General features: G+C 36.2%; 1 protein-coding gene and 1 non-coding gene across 2 annotated transcripts in view; both read left to right on the top strand.

Annotated features, from left to right (window-relative positions):
* Nucleotides 1–1,937, top strand: part of GABRG2 (gamma-aminobutyric acid type A receptor subunit gamma2) — a 113,761-nt gene extending 111,824 nt beyond the window's left edge. The window contains exon 9 of the mRNA XM_047860951.1: nt 1,081–1,937. Within this exon, the coding sequence (XP_047716907.1) occupies nt 1,081–1,356 (276 nt within the window). The 3' untranslated portion in view covers nt 1,357–1,937. The remainder of the gene's footprint in view (nt 1–1,080) is intronic.
* An 8,902-nt stretch (nt 1,938–10,839) lies between these two features.
* Nucleotides 10,840–10,946, top strand: LOC125146908 (U6 spliceosomal RNA). The gene has a single exon (XR_007144925.1). It is a non-coding gene; the product is annotated as a U6 spliceosomal RNA (small nuclear RNA).
* The last annotated feature ends 7,084 nt before the right edge of the window (nt 10,947–18,030 follow it).

Here is an 18,030-nt window from a genome sequence, read left to right as displayed (position 1 = left end):
CACTGACAGCACCTAACATATATACTATATATGTTCTTAAAATGTAACTCTGTAAATCTGAATTCAAAATAAGATTTGTTTTTTGTTAAGTAAATTTAATAATCTCCATTGGTCTGAACCCTACCTGTCAGTTTTATAAAAATAATACGCTTTGAAATGCTTTAAGTTAAAATATCCATCCCTTTCTTCTAGAATAATCCAGGGGCCTTTTGGCTCTATCATGCAATACTGCAATGATATTTCTTTTCCCAGTTGAATTCTGATAATTTTCCCAGAGACACTGGGGTTTGTGTTTATAATATCCAAAACAAACTCCTCCAAATTAATCATTGAGATTTATAGTTATTTCATAATTAATATGACAGCAAAAATCAAATTATCATTCAGTTTATTGATATTAGTTTCTTCTCAAATGCTAAAAAGATGGTAGCATTTTTTTTTCTGAATGTTGACTCACATATAGGTAAACATTGCTGATGTTCTAAAGCTTCTAGATGGTAAATGTTAGACAAAGCACTATATGTCTTTAAAACATAAGCCATACCATTTGTGGCCTATACTTAGGAAACTCCTACATTTGTATATATTTTAACATTTTCTTTTAATAGCATTTAGTACATTATACTTTGCTCAGTGTAATGGGGTTTACCATTTGCCTATAGGTAAGCATGACACAAAATTTGAGTTCAAAATTAATGCATTTTATTTCTCTGTTCTACTCACATGCAACACCATTAAATGCCTTCATGTAACCAATCTCACATCTAATATTTACTAGACTAAGATTCCATGTAGTTGTTTGATTTAAATCTTTAAACTTTGAGTTCTTTTGGTGTTCAATCTTCTTGCTATAGCTATTAGCTTGATGGTATTATTTTCAGCTGCACTGCTTAAGCTCAAAATTTGAAATCTGCAAATGTGCTATCCTTCTAAGTTCAATTTTACCATTGTAGATCACGATGTCATAGCAATTTCCTGAGTACTCATTTTCAGATTCATCATTCACATTGGTGACATTGTGGAGACTTAATCTAGGATTTATCAAGTATATCTAATTCTTCTTCCCCACCCTTGTCTCAGGCCCCTACCATTGATATCCGCCCAAGATCAGCAACCATTCAAATGAACAATGCCACTCACCTTCAAGAGAGAGATGAAGAATATGGGTATGAGTGTCTCGATGGCAAGGACTGTGCCAGTTTTTTCTGCTGTTTTGAAGATTGCCGAACAGGAGCTTGGAGACATGGGAGGATACATATCCGTATCGCCAAAATGGACTCATATGCACGGATCTTCTTCCCCACTGCCTTCTGCTTGTTCAATCTGGTTTATTGGGTTTCCTACCTTTACCTGTGAAAGAGGTATGGGTTTTATTGATGTGGGTCTTATTCACTAAATCTCATGGAGAGGAGATGTCCTTTCTAAAGTCCACTTAAATAATCCCCTGTGTGGTTTATGATAATTTGAATTTGTTTCTATGTTCTAACCTGCTAAATTGTATTAATGTCATATTGTTTGCGCCCAACTCTCCTGTGGTAAGTGTAATTTGAACTCTAATGTTTGCTGTGTTTCAAACCTGCAAGGCAGAGTGAAATTAGAGCAAGAACACTGAAATCAACAAGATACCTTTCAGCTACAACAACTGAAATAGTGAAAGCCATGACTGTTTACAGTGGTGGTGTCCTTAATCAATTCAAAATACAATTAGATGCAAAATGTCCAAAACTGCACCCTATGTTCATTTGGGGGCAGGTTGTGGTAAATTTGATCCCAGTAGAATATCTCCCTCATTTGAGAAAAATCACAAGTCACTTTAAATATAAGAACCTAGACTAGAAATCTATTATACCTCTATCCCAAGATAGGAAGAAATTTTCCTCCACATCACATGTACAATGATGTAAATATTTCAATAACGTAGAATGCTTCAAGTTTAATGCATGCATCTCTTTAGAACCAAAATAAATGGAATGAAGTTAACATCACAAAGCATTGTCTTTTATTCTGTGTCTTTGGGCAATAAAAGAATCATGAATGTAACGATAAGGGTTTGGGTTTGGAATTGGAGGGAGGAATTTTCTCTACCTTCTCCCTCACGCATGAAGATTCAAACAGCTTTTTTTTTTCTTTTCCTTGTAGGACAGATTAGAACACTTTAAGTAAAATATAGACTGAATAATTGACATTTGCCACTTCTAAATATGCCCAATTTCATAAAGTAATTGTATGTGCTTGCCGCTATTTTTTCTTCCTTTTAGGTTGATAGATTATAACAGAACTTATTCTCCATCTCAAGATCTGCTTCTAGTGATTGTGAGTGCCTTGTGGGCAGAATCCTTGTCATTTCCTCTTTGGGTCCTCAGCACCTTATATAGTGCCTAGCACATAGTTGGCGCTCAACAGATAGGGTTTGAAGTAAATTGGCTTCATATGCTTCTGTGAATCTCTCTGAGCTGGCCTGGAACCAGTGACTCATCTTTTGAACATAGGCATGGTCAAGTGATACTTGATCTTGTGAAAATGAACAAAAGGATCCAAAGAACTTTGCCTAAAATAAATTTTTGATAATGAACAATAATAGCCAAAGTCCACACTCCTTTTAAAATAATACTTAAGTCATATGTTTATGCAAAAAAAAAAAATGAGTCTACTAGGGCATAATTAGAGTTTGTGTATTTTTTTCCAGGTTTGGGGATGAGTTAGCTTTGACCCATCCACAATTCCACTTGAAGACATAGGACAGGCAAGATCAGGAATCATACCTGACTAGTGTTCAGAATGTTGTTTTCTATGCTCTGTAAAAAAAAAAAAAAATGCACTGAAAATTAACTTCTAAAAATAAAACAAGAAATGAATGACTTACATGGAGGTTGAACCTATGACTGTGGCTTCTTTCAACTAAATGATAATCACATGAAGTGGTTGTCCCAGACTTCAAACATGATGAGTTGAGCTCCACCTTTAAGTACTCATCCTGAATCCCCTTTTTTCTAAAATAACACCCTTTGTCAGTTCTTTATAGCAACCATTTCTTAAAGTCAGAATTCAATCATAGCCCGTATAACTTGATAATCTAAAAAGAGTAGAAAATAAAGAGTGGCTTTGTTATAAAGCTATGTGAAGTCCTCATTGAGTCATCTGGATGAATCTTGAAACACATTTAGCTGCCAATTTTACAAATCTTTAATATATCAGTACTCTCATATATAACCTCAAAGACATGTAAATAGAATTAATTATTTTCATGTTTTGAATTGTTAACAATTTAATGTTGACTCTTTAGGAGAGTTGTCGGCAAATTTTCAACGGTGAGAAACACATTATTGTCAACTTGAAATGTATTCTGTAATGGGGACACGCAAAAAAAAAGCTAGCTTTCCAATGTATGCATAGTACTGGCAGTATGAATATATGTTATATATAATCTTAATTATTAGCTGCTCCCCATCTGTGTATTTCAAAACCTTTTCACAAAGGGAATTGCCTAATATGTGGACTTTTCCAATAAAAATGCTGCATTCTAATTGATGGTGGCATGTCAGTGGTCTGGTTGGACTCGTTTGTCGTGAAGACCGTGACTTCTCTCCAGTAGCATTCCCCAATGCTGCTTTCCTTTTATGTGAGCTTTATTTGTGAGCAGTGTGATCATATTATGCATGGTGATGCTCCTCACTTTGAAGAAATTAAGAGATATATTTGAGGTGTGAAATGGAAATGGAAGGAAGTAATAACATCAAGTAAGTAAAGCTCAAGCCTTCTATACCTCCAAACTTGTGGTGTGGTTAAGAATACGGACATTGGTGTCAAACATAATTGGGATCCCGACTCTACCATTTGCCTGTTGTTTGACAGTTATTAATTCATCCTTTATAATCCTCCATTTTATCAGCTAAAAGGTATAATAATGCCACCTCATGTAGTGACACTCAACAAATGATCAAAATATCTTCTTTCACTTCCAGGGCCTCCGATATTCTGCCACCATGATCCTCCCACCTCCATCATATAAGCTGTCTTTAAAAATATCCAACAATACTCACATATGTCTTAATGTGACTCTGCAGCATGAGGTTTCATTTTTAAAGAGTATTTGTATTGCAACATTCCTTTAAACTATAAAAATCTGAGAGTCTCTTATTAAAGAAATCTTACAGATTACTTTTAAGGCCAAAGAACATTTCCCTGTACCCCCAAACTTAAAAACATAGGGAGATATGCTCCAGAGACAGTGTCATATTTTATTGAAGTCCTCTGAAATTCTCAAAAGAAAGTAGCATAATCCTTTACAAGCACAGCTGCCCTAACCTTCCTCTTCCTGTCATTCTCTTGGCTTTTCATGGCTGCCTGCATCCAATTTAGACATCTTTCTCACCTTCTAGACATGTTTAAAAAACAATTTCACTTAGGTCTTGTTTTCTAACTCAATGCCTTTATATACTGCTGAGTGCATATTCATTGTATGGCCTTCAGCCCCCTTTTTAAGTCTCATATTATTCTGACTAGTAGCAACAATTTTTGTCTGTGATGAAGGTCAAATTAAATTAACCAAATGATGCAGTCTTTGGGGATTGTGTCAAAAATTGCTGTCTGTATGCTTTGTCACTATGAATTTTTGTCAAATGTGTAGGAGAAAGGGAGGATGACCTAGACCAAAAGCTCTGCTATGTTTTTTAGTGCTGGTTGAATTGCCAAAGGTCACACACCCAGTTAATGGCAAACCTGGGAGAGGCATCTGACCATTGCTCTTTCTACTGGGTCATAGAGCATTTCAGGATTTGGAAGTAAAATTCTATAATACTTTATCTTTCTGTTAATACTTGAGGATCCACCAAACTTGAGGATGCCTTTCTTTGATCTTGACCTCGCTTTGAATATTTTATTGCAATGAGACAGAAATTTTAGAATATGTAGTAAAAGAGATATTGTGATAAATTTTGCATTTCTTTTATTCTCTTTCTAATGTAATGATCAAACACTATTCGGTGTTACCTGCTGCTTTCAGAATGCTGTTTGAAAGAAGACATCTCCAGTTACCTGAAAAATTCCAGACCCAGAGTTGGCCTTTGTCCCTTAGGACTTGAGACAATAGACAACTAAAGATTTTCCTGTGGCTCCTCGGTATAGGCTCATTATTTCTATTATATCAAGAAAGTGCTACGACTGCTTTATTGTTACCAGTTCTGACAATAAAAATCATAGGCCAATTATAAAACCAGTTGTAACTTTCTTCTGCCATATTTGGGATATAAACATTTTCCCTTTTTATTTTTAGAGCAAAATGGAAAAGCAGAGGCTGTTTCAGTTTACCTAGGTTCAAATCCAGGCCCTCTCAAGACCTATTATTCCTGAATAGGGGATAATAATGGCTTATAACTCATAACTTTGTTGTAAGGAGTAACTGAGTTAATACCAAAGAAGGACTGCATGTTAATAATTTTCCTCAGCACAGAAAAGAAAGGGCATGAGATCTTTCTTAGTCTATCTTGCTTAAGAATATGGATTATCATTTATGAAGTTAATTACTACATATTCCCACTTTGTGGGAATAATAAACATAGATAATAAACAATACCTATCTTTACTGACATGCAATACTTGGGAAATTCATGTATATAAAGAGTAGAGCCAAGTACTAATAATTACTCCCAAGTGGAACAGTGTATCATTTCAATTACCATAGATGATACATATAAAGACAAAAGTGTAGCTATCTTTTAAAAAGTAAAAAAGATTTCCCTTAAAAACATGAAAATGTGTAATGGGATTGCTAAATAAACATAAGTGACATTATCAACAAAGGTGTAGTTCCATCTTAATATAGTACATTTTTATAAGTCAATAAATTATTTTGTAGCTAATTTATAAAATCCTTAAATAAATCAACATGAGGACTCAATCATAATTGAGGACTCTTGCCATTAAAAGAAAAACAAAATGTCACTGGGCCTGGGATAGAGAATTCAAGTCACATCTGGGGATGTTCCTAACTATTCCTATCTTGGGAGACTCAGTCTCATATGTAAATGAAGGTAATTGGTCTCTTCTGACTGATGTTAATTCTATCACTCCTCTGCTAATGTTACTGATATCATCTAACATTCAGACCCTCCTAAACTCTGTCATATCTTCCACACAGTTGTCTTGACTCATTTGTCCTATTTCCTCCTTGAGTCTTTTCCAAAACAGTGACACATTGCTGGAATGCCTTTCTCTGTTCACTTTCTGAAGAGTTGCTAATTAAAGATTCTACCTAGTCCATGGAGACTTTCCAGTCTGACTAAAGTATGATAGGCTATTTTCTTTTATTTCTTTCAGTATTTGATTGGATTTTTGAGTAGCCTTATCCTAATGTTTACCTCAGCTAAGTACTTATATTTATTTAATCCTCTTAGTAATCAAATTTTAAATGAACAATTCTGTAACAAGAATCTGATATAAATAATTCAGCAAAATTTGCATCTTAAACCAGGTTATCTTCTATCTCCCTGCTCTATGAGTTTGCCTCTTATTTTTTTCTGTCACTTGTATTTTTTATGGGTTTGAAAAGAAGTCCCTCATCAAAGAAGTTTGGATGAAGCATCTGTAAAATCAACTTAATATAAAGCTTTCAGTAAACACATATCAAGAGCCTCACATAGGGCACTGTAAGTATAGGAAGAAATAAATTTTAAGGCATTCTCTGCTTCAAAATGCCCTTAATATGATAGAGAAGTCAGATAAGAATATAAGTAACTAAAATGGAGCTGCACTAAATAGTTGTAGGTAGAGGAAATTACTATTCTAACTGGGTGAAACTAGAAAAGATTTTCTCTGTAATACAAAGCATTCCACCATAAGTAAGGAAGGCTCATTACTGCTTTAGAACTTTCTCTCTGAACACTAATGAAAGCCTTGTAGAAGTTTTGAAAAAATATGAAAAACTAAAAAAAAAAAAAAAAATTATCCTAATCCACTAGCAAGAGTTAACCACTAAAATCATCATTTATATTTTTCCTTTATATAGTGAGACACTAGCTAGCTAGCTAGTTAACTACTTAATAGAGGTATAAACATGGATACAAACAGAAGGATAGGTATAGATATAGATCTGTTTTGTAGCCTGATTTTTTCACACAGTCATGCATGTATTTATGTACATATATAACAAACAATTTCTGGTGTTCTATTTTTATATCAGATAGCAATACCATAATTTATTTAGCCAGTCCATATTCTGAAAATTTATGTTATTTCTTAACATAATTTCTGAAAACTGTATTGTTATACATAATGATACAATGAATATCTATATTTATCTCAAGCACTGAGATATAGGCATTTAACAGCGTCTTAGCAGAAATCAAGATGGCACACTTAAAGGGGATAAATGAAAAATTAATGAAATTATTCACAAAGGTCCACCAATAAAAGGATGATGTAGTATCATGGGAAAGCCATTATCATCTGAGTTTTCTTTTTCTTTTTTTTTTTTTTTCAACGTTTATTTATTTTTGGGACAGAGAGAGACAGAGCATGAACGGGGGAGGGGCAGAGAGAGAGGGAGACACAGAACCGGAAACAGGCTCCAGGCTCTGAGCCATCAGCCCAGAGCCCGACGCAGGGCTCGAACTCCCGGACCGCGAGATCGTGACCTGGCTGAAGTCGGACGCTTAACCGACTGCGCCACCCAGGCGCCCCTCATCTGAGTTTTCTATTGCCATTACATCAAGTTACCACAAATTTATAGTTATCTAGAACAGCACAAATTCATATCATACCTCAAAGTTTGTGGTCTCGCTGGCTAACCTAAAAGTGTTCTCTGGGCCAAGTTCCTTTTGGAGGCGCTAAGAGAGACTGGTTCTTTGCTTTTTTCAGGTTCTAAAGGCTTCCTGCATTTCTTGGCTGATGGCCCTTTTCCATCTTCAAAGCCAGCAATTATATCAGTCCAACTTCTGATTCCTTCTTCATAACTCTAGCTCCAACCTCCTGCTTCCCATGTATAAAGGCGATTGTGATTACACTGGGCCCACCTACATAATCCAGGATAACCCACTCATCTCCATACTCTAAGCTTAATCACATCTTCAAAGTCCTTTTTGATAAGTAAGGCCTCATATTCACAAATTTCAGGGATTAGAACATCAACATGTTGGGGACACCATTATTCTGCCTACCACACCACTCTAAGTCCTGCAAGTGCAAGAGGAAGGAGCAGTATTGGAACCTAGAAAATGCCATAGAACAGAAGCCACCAACAGGAGCTGTGGCTTTAGATAGATGATATAGCTAGTGCCAAACAGTGGCCAGGCAGGGAGGGAGGGAGAGAACAAGTACCCAGAATTCTCTCCTCTCCTACCTAAAGCATCTCATCGGTCAAACCAAATGGAAACTAGAGAGCATGGAAAACCAGCTAGTGTGGACTAGAGAGATTAGCCTCGTGGGGTATACCTCATGGTGAGAAAGCCTGGAAAACAGGTCTAGAGAAATTGAAAGAAATTACCCAATAAATCTCTCCAAAAATTAGTACATGTGGTGCATGACAAAGCCTCTTTATTTGCACAACAGTCATCATAACTCTGATTATAAAGGTTAAATTTAGTGGGTGCTTGGGTGGCTCAGTGGCTCAGTCGGTTAAGCATTCAACTTTGGCTCAGGTCATGATCTCATGGTTGGTGAGTTCAAGCCCTGCGTTGGGGTCTGTGCTGACAGCTCAGAGCCTGGAGCCTGCTTCAGATTCTGTGTCTCCCTCTCTCTCTGCCCCTTCCCCCACTCATACTCTGTCTCTCTCTCTCTCAAAAATAAATAAACATTTAAAAAATTTAAAGGTTAAATATAGGTCTTTTCAGTTGATGCCTAGTCTATGAAAAAAGTAGTCTTTAAAAGGAATTTTATTGGAGTACTAAAAACTGATATATTTTATACAGTGTATTCTGTTCAACATGAACAACTTTCCAATTGGCTTTATAACAGGTAAATGCCTTCAGGAAACTGCTTTTGGAGAGTTAATATAGGCTGATAGCCATGGCCCTCAGGTGAGCCCCATGCAAGGGTGCCAAGTCAGTGATTTATAGGGCAAAGCAGGCTGGAGCTACTTTAACAAAGTGTGGACCATCTGAGCCAATATTTCGCATCTGCTCTCACTCAGTTTAAAGAGAGATGTGGCTTCTGAGTTAAGGGGTCCCCAAGGGTATAATTCTATAATGGGTTGAAGCTAAAAATAGCAAAGCCAGAGTCCTATTTCTGTAAATAAAATGACTATAGGGACAACAGACTATTAGCACAACTTAACCTAAAGAGACTATAGATAAAACCATATGGAGAATGGATCAACCCATAGACCCTCTGAACCCAACATCTGACAGGGTATAAAACTATGACTTCCTTACTGAACAGGGCCCTGACTTCCTTGAAAGTCAGGAAGAACCAAGTCCTCATGAAGACCAGATGTGAACCCTGCTGAACAGAAGAGTAGTCCAATTATATTTGGTACCAAAATTTGAGTTCCTTTCCTTCTTTAAGCTTCTACTGACTCTGTCTCTCCCCCTATACTCTTATTATTTTTTTTCCCAAAATACTTGATGCCTTTGTAAAGTAAGGATTAAACTGAATAAGTGTGTTGAGTACTTACCATATGTCAAGTACTACACTGTGTTTTGGAAGTAACAACTATTGGCACAGGCTTTTTCCTTACAGAATTTACACTGTATTGCCAAAAATTTTTTATTAAATTTGAAATTCAACAGGTGGTGTTAATTATTAGTGTAAAACGGAAAGATCTAATCACAAAATCCTTACCTCTTCCCAAATCATATACATATATATGGAGGATGCCTTATGTTGGTTTTCTTTAATTAATTTTCATATATAGTTGACCCTTGACAATTCAGGGGTTGGGTACTGACCTGTGCAGATGAAAATCAGCATATAACTGTTGACTCCCTCAAAATTTAACTACTAATTGCCTACTAATGTTGACTGAAGCCTTACTGATAACATAAGCAGCCGATTAACATATTTTGTATGTTATATGTATTATATATTGTATTCTTAGTATGAAGTAAGCTACAAAAAAGAAAATTTTATTTAAAAAATCATAAGAGAAAATATATTTGCAGTACTTTCCTGTATTTATCAAAAAAAATCTGCATATAAGTGAATGCAAACAGTACAAACTCATGTTATTCAAGTTTCAACTGTATTTATGTATTTTCTATCTATATTTATTTATATTTGTAAGATATAAATAGAAAAGGAGACTAGAAGGTGGTGGATTATTGGGTTTCCCTAGGAGAATATATTTTTTATTAAAAAAGCCCCACTAGAATATAATTATTCAAGGCACTTGTTAACAACATTAAGAAAGACTATTCAAGAGAGACTACTGCGAGGAGGATTCTGCAGTAGGAGGAAGAGGTTGGGCTCAACCACACGTTGAATACAAGGACAAGTGGGGATTTATGGTCAAGGAGTACAGTAGGGGTCACTGGATGGAAAATTACTAAAAGGAAACATCAAGGCTTAGAGGGATATGTGCTAGACTGACTCAACAGGATTCTTGGTGAAACTGGGCAATGCAAGGATGAATACACAGTCCAAAAGTTGAGCCTACTTGAGATAAAGGGCTCAGAGAAGCTGGCTACGGTTTGCTCAAGGAGAGAATCTTTGTTAATACCTAACAGTAATGAAACAGTGTTTCTTTCAAAATTGTCCTTTTTGGCATATATATGCAGTTACATAGCCGACATGCATTTCTTTTGAACGTATATTGGTCTTTAGGCACAGTGACATTACCCAAGGACTGAACAATACAGAATCTTAAAGTACTCTGAAAAGTGTTTTATATTTAACTGTTGACCTCCTGTGCTCACTTTGGCAGCACATATGCTAAAATTGGAACAATACAGAGAAGATTAGCATGGCCCTTGCACAAGGATGACACACAAATTTGTGAAGCATTTCATATTTTTATGATCTCACTCATATGTGGAATTTGAGAAACCAAACAAACAAGAAGAAATGAGAATGGCAGATCAAGAAACAGACCCTTAACTATAAAGAACAAACTGATAGTTATCAGAGGGGAGGTGGGGGGGCGGGTGATGGGGATTAAGAAGTGTACTTGTGATGAACACCAGGTGTTGTAAGCATTGAATCACTAAATTTTAATTTTTTTAAAATAAATGTCTTATTTATTTTTGAGAGAGAGAGAGAGAGAGAGAGCATGAGTGAGGGAGGGACAGAGAGACAGGGAGACACAGAATCCAAAGCAGGCTCCAGGCTCTGAGCTGTCAGCACAGAGCCCAATGCGGGGCTCAAACCCATGAGCTGTGAGATCATGACCTGGCAGAAGTTGGAAGCCCAACCAACTGAGCCACTCAGGTGCCCCAGAATCACTAAATTTTATACCTGAAACTAGTATTACACTATATGTAAACTAACTAGAATTTAAATAAAAACTGAAAACTAAACTAAACTAAAATATATAATTGCTCACCTCCCTAGTTTGTCAGTGGGGAATTGGTAACATTTATTAAAGTAAAAAAAATTCCTGGGATGCCTGGGTGGGTCAGTCGGTTGGGTGTCCAACTTCAGCTCAGGTCATGATTTCACAGTTCATGAGTTCAACCCCCGCGTCGGGCTCTGTGCTGACAGCTCGGAGCCTGGAGCCTGCTTTGGATTCTGTGTCTCCCTCTCTCTCTGCCCCTTCCCTGCTTACACTCTGTGTGTGTCTCTCTCTCAAAAATAAATAAACATTTTTTTTAAATTTAAAAAACTAAAGTAAAAATATTCCTGCTACTACCATGAAAGCTAGGGCTTTCAAGCTTTTATTGAGCTATGGTAGAAAATGATTTTACATTACAAACTAATTCACTGCACCATGTACAATATAGTGGCCAAAAAAAAAAAGTACTGAATTTGAAATTTAGTAGGTAAAAACCATTAATGCAGAAGTGAAGATCTGATCACAAAATCCTTACCCTTCTCCAAACTTGTAAAATGTATACATGATGTGGCCTTTCCTGTAAAGCTATAAGCATCCTAAAAGTGGGAGCCACAGTTTTTACCTCTGAATCTTTCTTAAAATATAGAAAATCCTTATCCATAATAGGCAATAGAGAGATAAAGGAGAATTTTCTAAATAAAGGCTGTGAAATGAATGCCACTCACTATGATTTGCGAAATTGTCACTTAGAATATTCACAATGTATGCATATTTTAATTTTTGAAACAGATTAATCAGAGTACTATTTTTAATAGCTTATATATTGAAACCACTCAAATGCCTATCAACTGCAGAATGGATAAAAAAAAGCTGTAGAATATTATCACAATAGCATATTCTACACTACAGAATTTACAAGAATCAGACAAACTACAAGTAACAACATGAATGAATCCACATCTATAAGACAGAGCAAAATGCCAAACTCAAAAGAGGATATCTATAAGTTCCATTTATATAAAATTCAATAAGAATAAAAAAACTAATCTATAGTGATAGAGTAAGGAGAATTCTTATGGGAACAGGTAGAGGAGAAGATTCCTGAGCACAAGAGAGGCTTCTGAGAACTGGTAATAGTTTCTTGATCTGCACTCTAGGTACATGGATAGGTTATTTTGTGAAAATTATTGATGTGTCCTTTTCAGTATATATGTTTATTTTTTAAAAACTCAAAATACTAAAAGGGATACAATTACATATATATTTTTTTCTGTATTCATTTATATCTATCCATAAACACTATCAATCTACCATAAAAATGAAATAGACCTGTTGGCTGTTAAGCATGGGCACAATATAAAAAATCTTGATAGAAAATCAAGTCAGGGATGTCTGGGTGACTTAGTCGGTTGGTTAAGCATCTGACTCTTAATTTAGGCTCAGGTCATGATCTCACGGCTCGTGGGTTCAAGCCCCACATTGAGCTCTGCTCTGACAGTGCAGAGCCTGCTTGGGATTCTCTCTCTCCCTCTCTCTACCTCTCCCCCATTTGCATACTCTGTCACTCTCTCTCTCAAAATAAATAAACTAAAAAACAAAGAGTAATAAAAAAGTAAAAGAAAAAGAAAATCAAATCAATTTTATTCTGACTCTGTTTTTGAAACTAACCAGTACTGTGACCTAAAGATAAAAATACCAGACTCAGAATTTCCTCATGAGAAATTTGGACTACATTAATTCCAGGTTTACTGTTTATATATTATATGTTATGAGTAGAATTTCATATAAACATCCTAAGTACTAATACTTCCTTTGAAAAAGAATGAAGGATATGGATGTAGTTTCTTGAGTATCAGCAGATCCAGTGTTAAGTTTATTTAGGTTTATACTGGTTCACTTTACAAAATGCATTTTGTAGGTTAGTCAGAAGTTTTAACTATGTAATCATAAGCAGAAAAATTTAAATAATATATTAATAGTTGGAAAATATTCTGCATAATGTATGAATAGAATAATCCAGTTGTTGTTGGAAAATATACCTACAATGTATATCTCACCCATAGAATAGCCTTCATTTCTTAATTTAAGAGAATCATGAGCCCTCATCAAATGAATTTTTTTTAATTGAAAAAAAAAATTTTAAAGTTAACACACAGAGGGTGGAGGGGCAGAGAGAGAGATACACACACAGAATCTGAAGCAGTCTCCAGGTCCAAGCTATCAGCACAGAGCCTGATGCAGGGCTTGAGCTCACAAACCATGAGATCATGACCTGAGTCAAAGTCAGACACTTAACTGACTGAGCCATCCAGGTGCCCCTAAATTTTTTTTAATTGGGGTGAAATACACATGATCTTTGCCACATCAACCATTTTATTTTCTTATTTTAAGTAATCTCTACCCCCAATGTGGGCTCAAACTCATGACCTTAAGATCAAGACTAGCATACAGACTGAGCCAGTGAGGTGCCACCAAATGAGGAAATTCTAAAAGCTATTCCCCTGATGTGTGCTATATACATTTGTCAAGAATTAGTTACATAAATATTAACTGCCTTTGTGACACGTGACCTGAAATCATTGTTTTCTTTACTCAGTTTTAGTACTGAGTTGAGATGTGGGTCCATCTCCCCTGACCGGAATCACATGCCCTCTAGCTGTGCCTAACTCTCAACTGCTTTGAAAGCCAGCTCCCAAAAAGAGTCATCCAATAAGAATAAAGTCTTTTGCCACCCATATGAGAAGGCACTACAATAATCATTCCCATTAAAAGCAAATCATTACCTGTAATTTCTCTGGAATCCTAACTCTTGGCCCCCAAAATAAATTTTTAGTATGTACCCTAGCATATTTTAAGTCAGGAAATCATAAAGATAACTTCCAAATTTGGTAGAAAGCTAGCATATGTACTAAAAAATGGATGGATATAAAAAAATGCTAATAATATTTATACTGTCTGGAACATTAGGGATTATTGGTGCTTTTTTAAAAAAATCACTCTCTGAGTTTTCTAAAATCCTTATCTGTGCACACGATTTAATAATCAGGAAAAGGATATATTACTGAACTAGAAAATTGCCATGATAAAAATTTGGATTTTTAAAATACATTATATGTAGTCAGTATAAGAGAGAGCTTTCTTAGACAACAAGGAATTCTACCTAAAAAAAAAAAAAAAAAGAAAAAGAAAAAGAAAATCACTACCAGCAAAGCAGATGACAGTGGTACATACACAATTAGCCAAAACAAACAAAAAGGTTTTTTAAATGCTAAGTGTTCTAAAAACCAGAAATAGAGCGCATCCACTTTCCATTGTTGTTTAAACACATTCCCACAGTCCTTTCCTCAAAGCCCTTCCTGTTTCAGATGGTATTTCAGAAAGCTATTTGAAGACTCAGCTTCTTCCACACCCACACCTCCCTTTAAATTCCATTTTTTTTTTTAATACAGAAAATGCTCATGGGAAGCACCAGAATAATAGCTCTGGAGATTGGAGCTCTCTTTATAGTTCTATCATTACTGGAGTCAGGTGGCAGCAGTCAATCTATGTTCTACCATCCCACAGTGTGGTTTTAAATATTTCTGAAGTGACAGGGCCCCAAAATTGGGTCATGGTGGCCCTTGTCCAATTAGTCACCATCACTCTGCTCTGAGGCCGATGAAAGAACATTGCAACATTCCTCTTCCCTGATGTGGCCTGGGTATAGGTGATTAAATCATGTGCTCTGCATTGCATAGCACCCACACAGATAATAAAGTGACGTGTTTGAAGAGGATACAGTGGAAGATACATACTGATTTTTTAAATATTATAGAATCTCCCAGCTTACAAGGACCTTACAGATCATCTACTTCATTCAGTAAGACCTTCATTCAATTATTCATTCAAAATATTTATTAAACATTTACTAAGTGCTGGAATTAATGCTCCATGCTGAGGACAAAAAAATAAACAAATCACAGAAACTTGCTTCCTTCTTAAAAAGAAATATCTATATATCTATATATCTATATAAATTATATCTATATCTATCTATCTATAGAGAGAGAGAGAGAAAGAGAGAGAGAGAGAGAGACTTACTTAATAAATATTTTTGAGCACTCTCTATGTGCCAGACACTGGGAGACATCAAGTCTAGTATAGTAAACAAGGCTGTAGCAAATGTTACATGCATGAAGATGAATGAATGAATGAATGAATATGGAGACCCATATTCATCACCAACATCCAGTGTGTACTGGACCTACTTTCAAATGCCAGCTCCTAAATTTCTTCAACTGAGGGCTTTTGGATCACTGGAATTAATTTTGTTGTCTACACAGCACACTAAAAGCGTCAGGGAGTTACTACCCGCTCCTCTACTCACCTGCCCTCTTCCCTTAGCTGCCTTCAACTAGTAACTGGTGGGAGCTGGTGGTTAGGGTGATTAACTACTCAGGTTTGGCTGGGATTGAGGGGTTAATCAGTGCTACAACTGTAACCTTCAGTGCAACCAGGATGATATGTGAATACACAAACTTTCTCCTAGGATGGGGTAACTCTGAAGCACAGGTTTTACATTGGCTCCCAGAGTACCTCAGCATATTAAGCTCCATTAACCTAAGCTCCCGAGCTCTTCATTGACTAGTTTCCCTTCCCTGTCTCACTTCTTTACTCTGCCTCCAGTGTTTTCTGAGATCACCCTCCAAATTATTTGCACTTGAATCCTTCCCTCAGGCTCTGCTTCTGAGGAAAACTAATGTCATGATGCCCACCATTGAAGGGATATAAAGTGCACAGACACAGGTAAGAAAATGAGTTATGATAATACAGTGTGATAAATTCTACAGTAAAAAAACAACTATGCTGGGAGAACACAGGAGGATCTTGGCTGCAGAGAGAAGACTTACAAGAGGAAGCTCCATCAAAGCTGAATTGTGAAGGACCCATTGAATGGGGGAGGAAGGATACTTTTTAGGCAGGAGAAAAAAATCTTTTAAAATCTTAGAACTGAAACAGAGCACAGCATGCTCAGGGATCTACAAATAGTGTCCAATGGCTGGAGCTTAAAATGAACTGAGTACTTTAGGTAGAGGAAGCCATAGATTTAAGGAGATGCTAGGTCAGAAATGACCTTGTATGCCCTGGTAAGGAGTTTATCCAGAGGGCAGTGGAATGGCATTGACAGACTTTAAATAGGCAAGGAAGTGACATGATCAGATTTGACTTTAGAAAATCACTCAGACTGCCTTGTGAAAAATGGATTGGAAGGGTCATGACCTGAAGCATGGACACCAGTTAGGAAGCTGCTGAATTGATTCAGGGGAGGATTAATTATGTTTCAAACAGTGGGGATAGATAGATAGAAAGCCCTGTCTTTTTAAGGTATTAGAAAAGTAGAAGTTATAAGATTTGTGATTTATTAGGTATGATCTGTAAGCCAAAAAGTCCAGTTTCTTGCTTGTGTGAATTGATGGAGAAGTGGAAAATCATTGTGATAGTGAATTAAATGGAAGATTTCAGTTTAGGACCTGCTGGATTTGAGTTTTGGTGGAGAATATTCATCCTGAGAAGAGGTATAAGAAATGGTGAGTGGTGTGGTATTAGAAAGTAAACACTATTTCTGGATTCTAGGATTCTAGTTACATGTGTTGAGTAATTTATTAAATATCTCTAAGCCTCAGTTTACTCTCCTTTAAATGGGGACGTTATTTGAACCTCTACATAAGGCTGAGATAATTCATGAAATGGGTTTAATGGAGAGCCTGATTCACAGTTATTTCTCAATTATTATGATTCTTGTATTTAATAATAGTATTATCCAGGTTCTGATATGTAGTAGATAGTTGGATACTTAGACTGGAACAAAAGAGACAGATGAAGACTCAAAATATAGCCTAAATTATTAGAAAACAGTAAATGAGGGGCACCTGGGTGGCTCAGGTCATGATCTCTCAGTTCATGGGTTCGAGCCCCGCGTCAGGCCCCTGCTGACAGCTCAGAGCCTGGAGCCTTCTTCAGATTATGTGTCTCCCTCTCTTTCTGCCCCTCCCCCACTCACATTGTCTCTCAAAAATGAATAAACATTTAAAAAAAACCAAAAAACAAAAAACAGTATACCAAGATCAGAGACTGGATAGGATTACTAAGAGAAATGTTTAGAATTTAAAAAAAAAAAGTGAATATAAGTATAGGAAAACAAAGGAAAATACCATAAAAAGGCTCAGAAGGACCTAGCAAGAAGAGTGTGGTGTCACAGAACCCCACCTCCTCTAAAAGAGAGTGCAATGCAAGGAGAGGTTAATGAACAGATCAAGTTCTGCACAAAGTTTAACTAAGACCAAGATTGGGAAGTTTCCATTGAATTTAGTAGCAAATAAGTCAATGGTGATTTTATCTACAACAATTTCAGCTGAGTGGAGGTGGCAGAAGTCAGACTGTAGTTGTCTAAAGCACAAATAGAAGGTGAAAGAATGGAGACAGCAACTGCAGACAACTCCTTTAATACACTTGGTTGTGAATGGAAGGAGAGAGATAAGAAAATAGCTCCAGGGATTTAAAAGAGGTGAAGGGAAATTTTTATCTTTTGAATATAGGAGATGATTTTACATGTTTAAATACTGTTGGAA

Source organism: Prionailurus viverrinus, chromosome A1 (genome assembly GCF_022837055.1).
Source record: "Prionailurus viverrinus isolate Anna chromosome A1, UM_Priviv_1.0, whole genome shotgun sequence".
In the NCBI taxonomy this organism is placed as follows: Eukaryota; Metazoa; Chordata; class Mammalia; order Carnivora; family Felidae; genus Prionailurus; species Prionailurus viverrinus.
The sequence above is the reverse complement of the archived record's forward strand: the minus strand, read 5'-3'. Positions and strand labels throughout refer to the sequence as shown.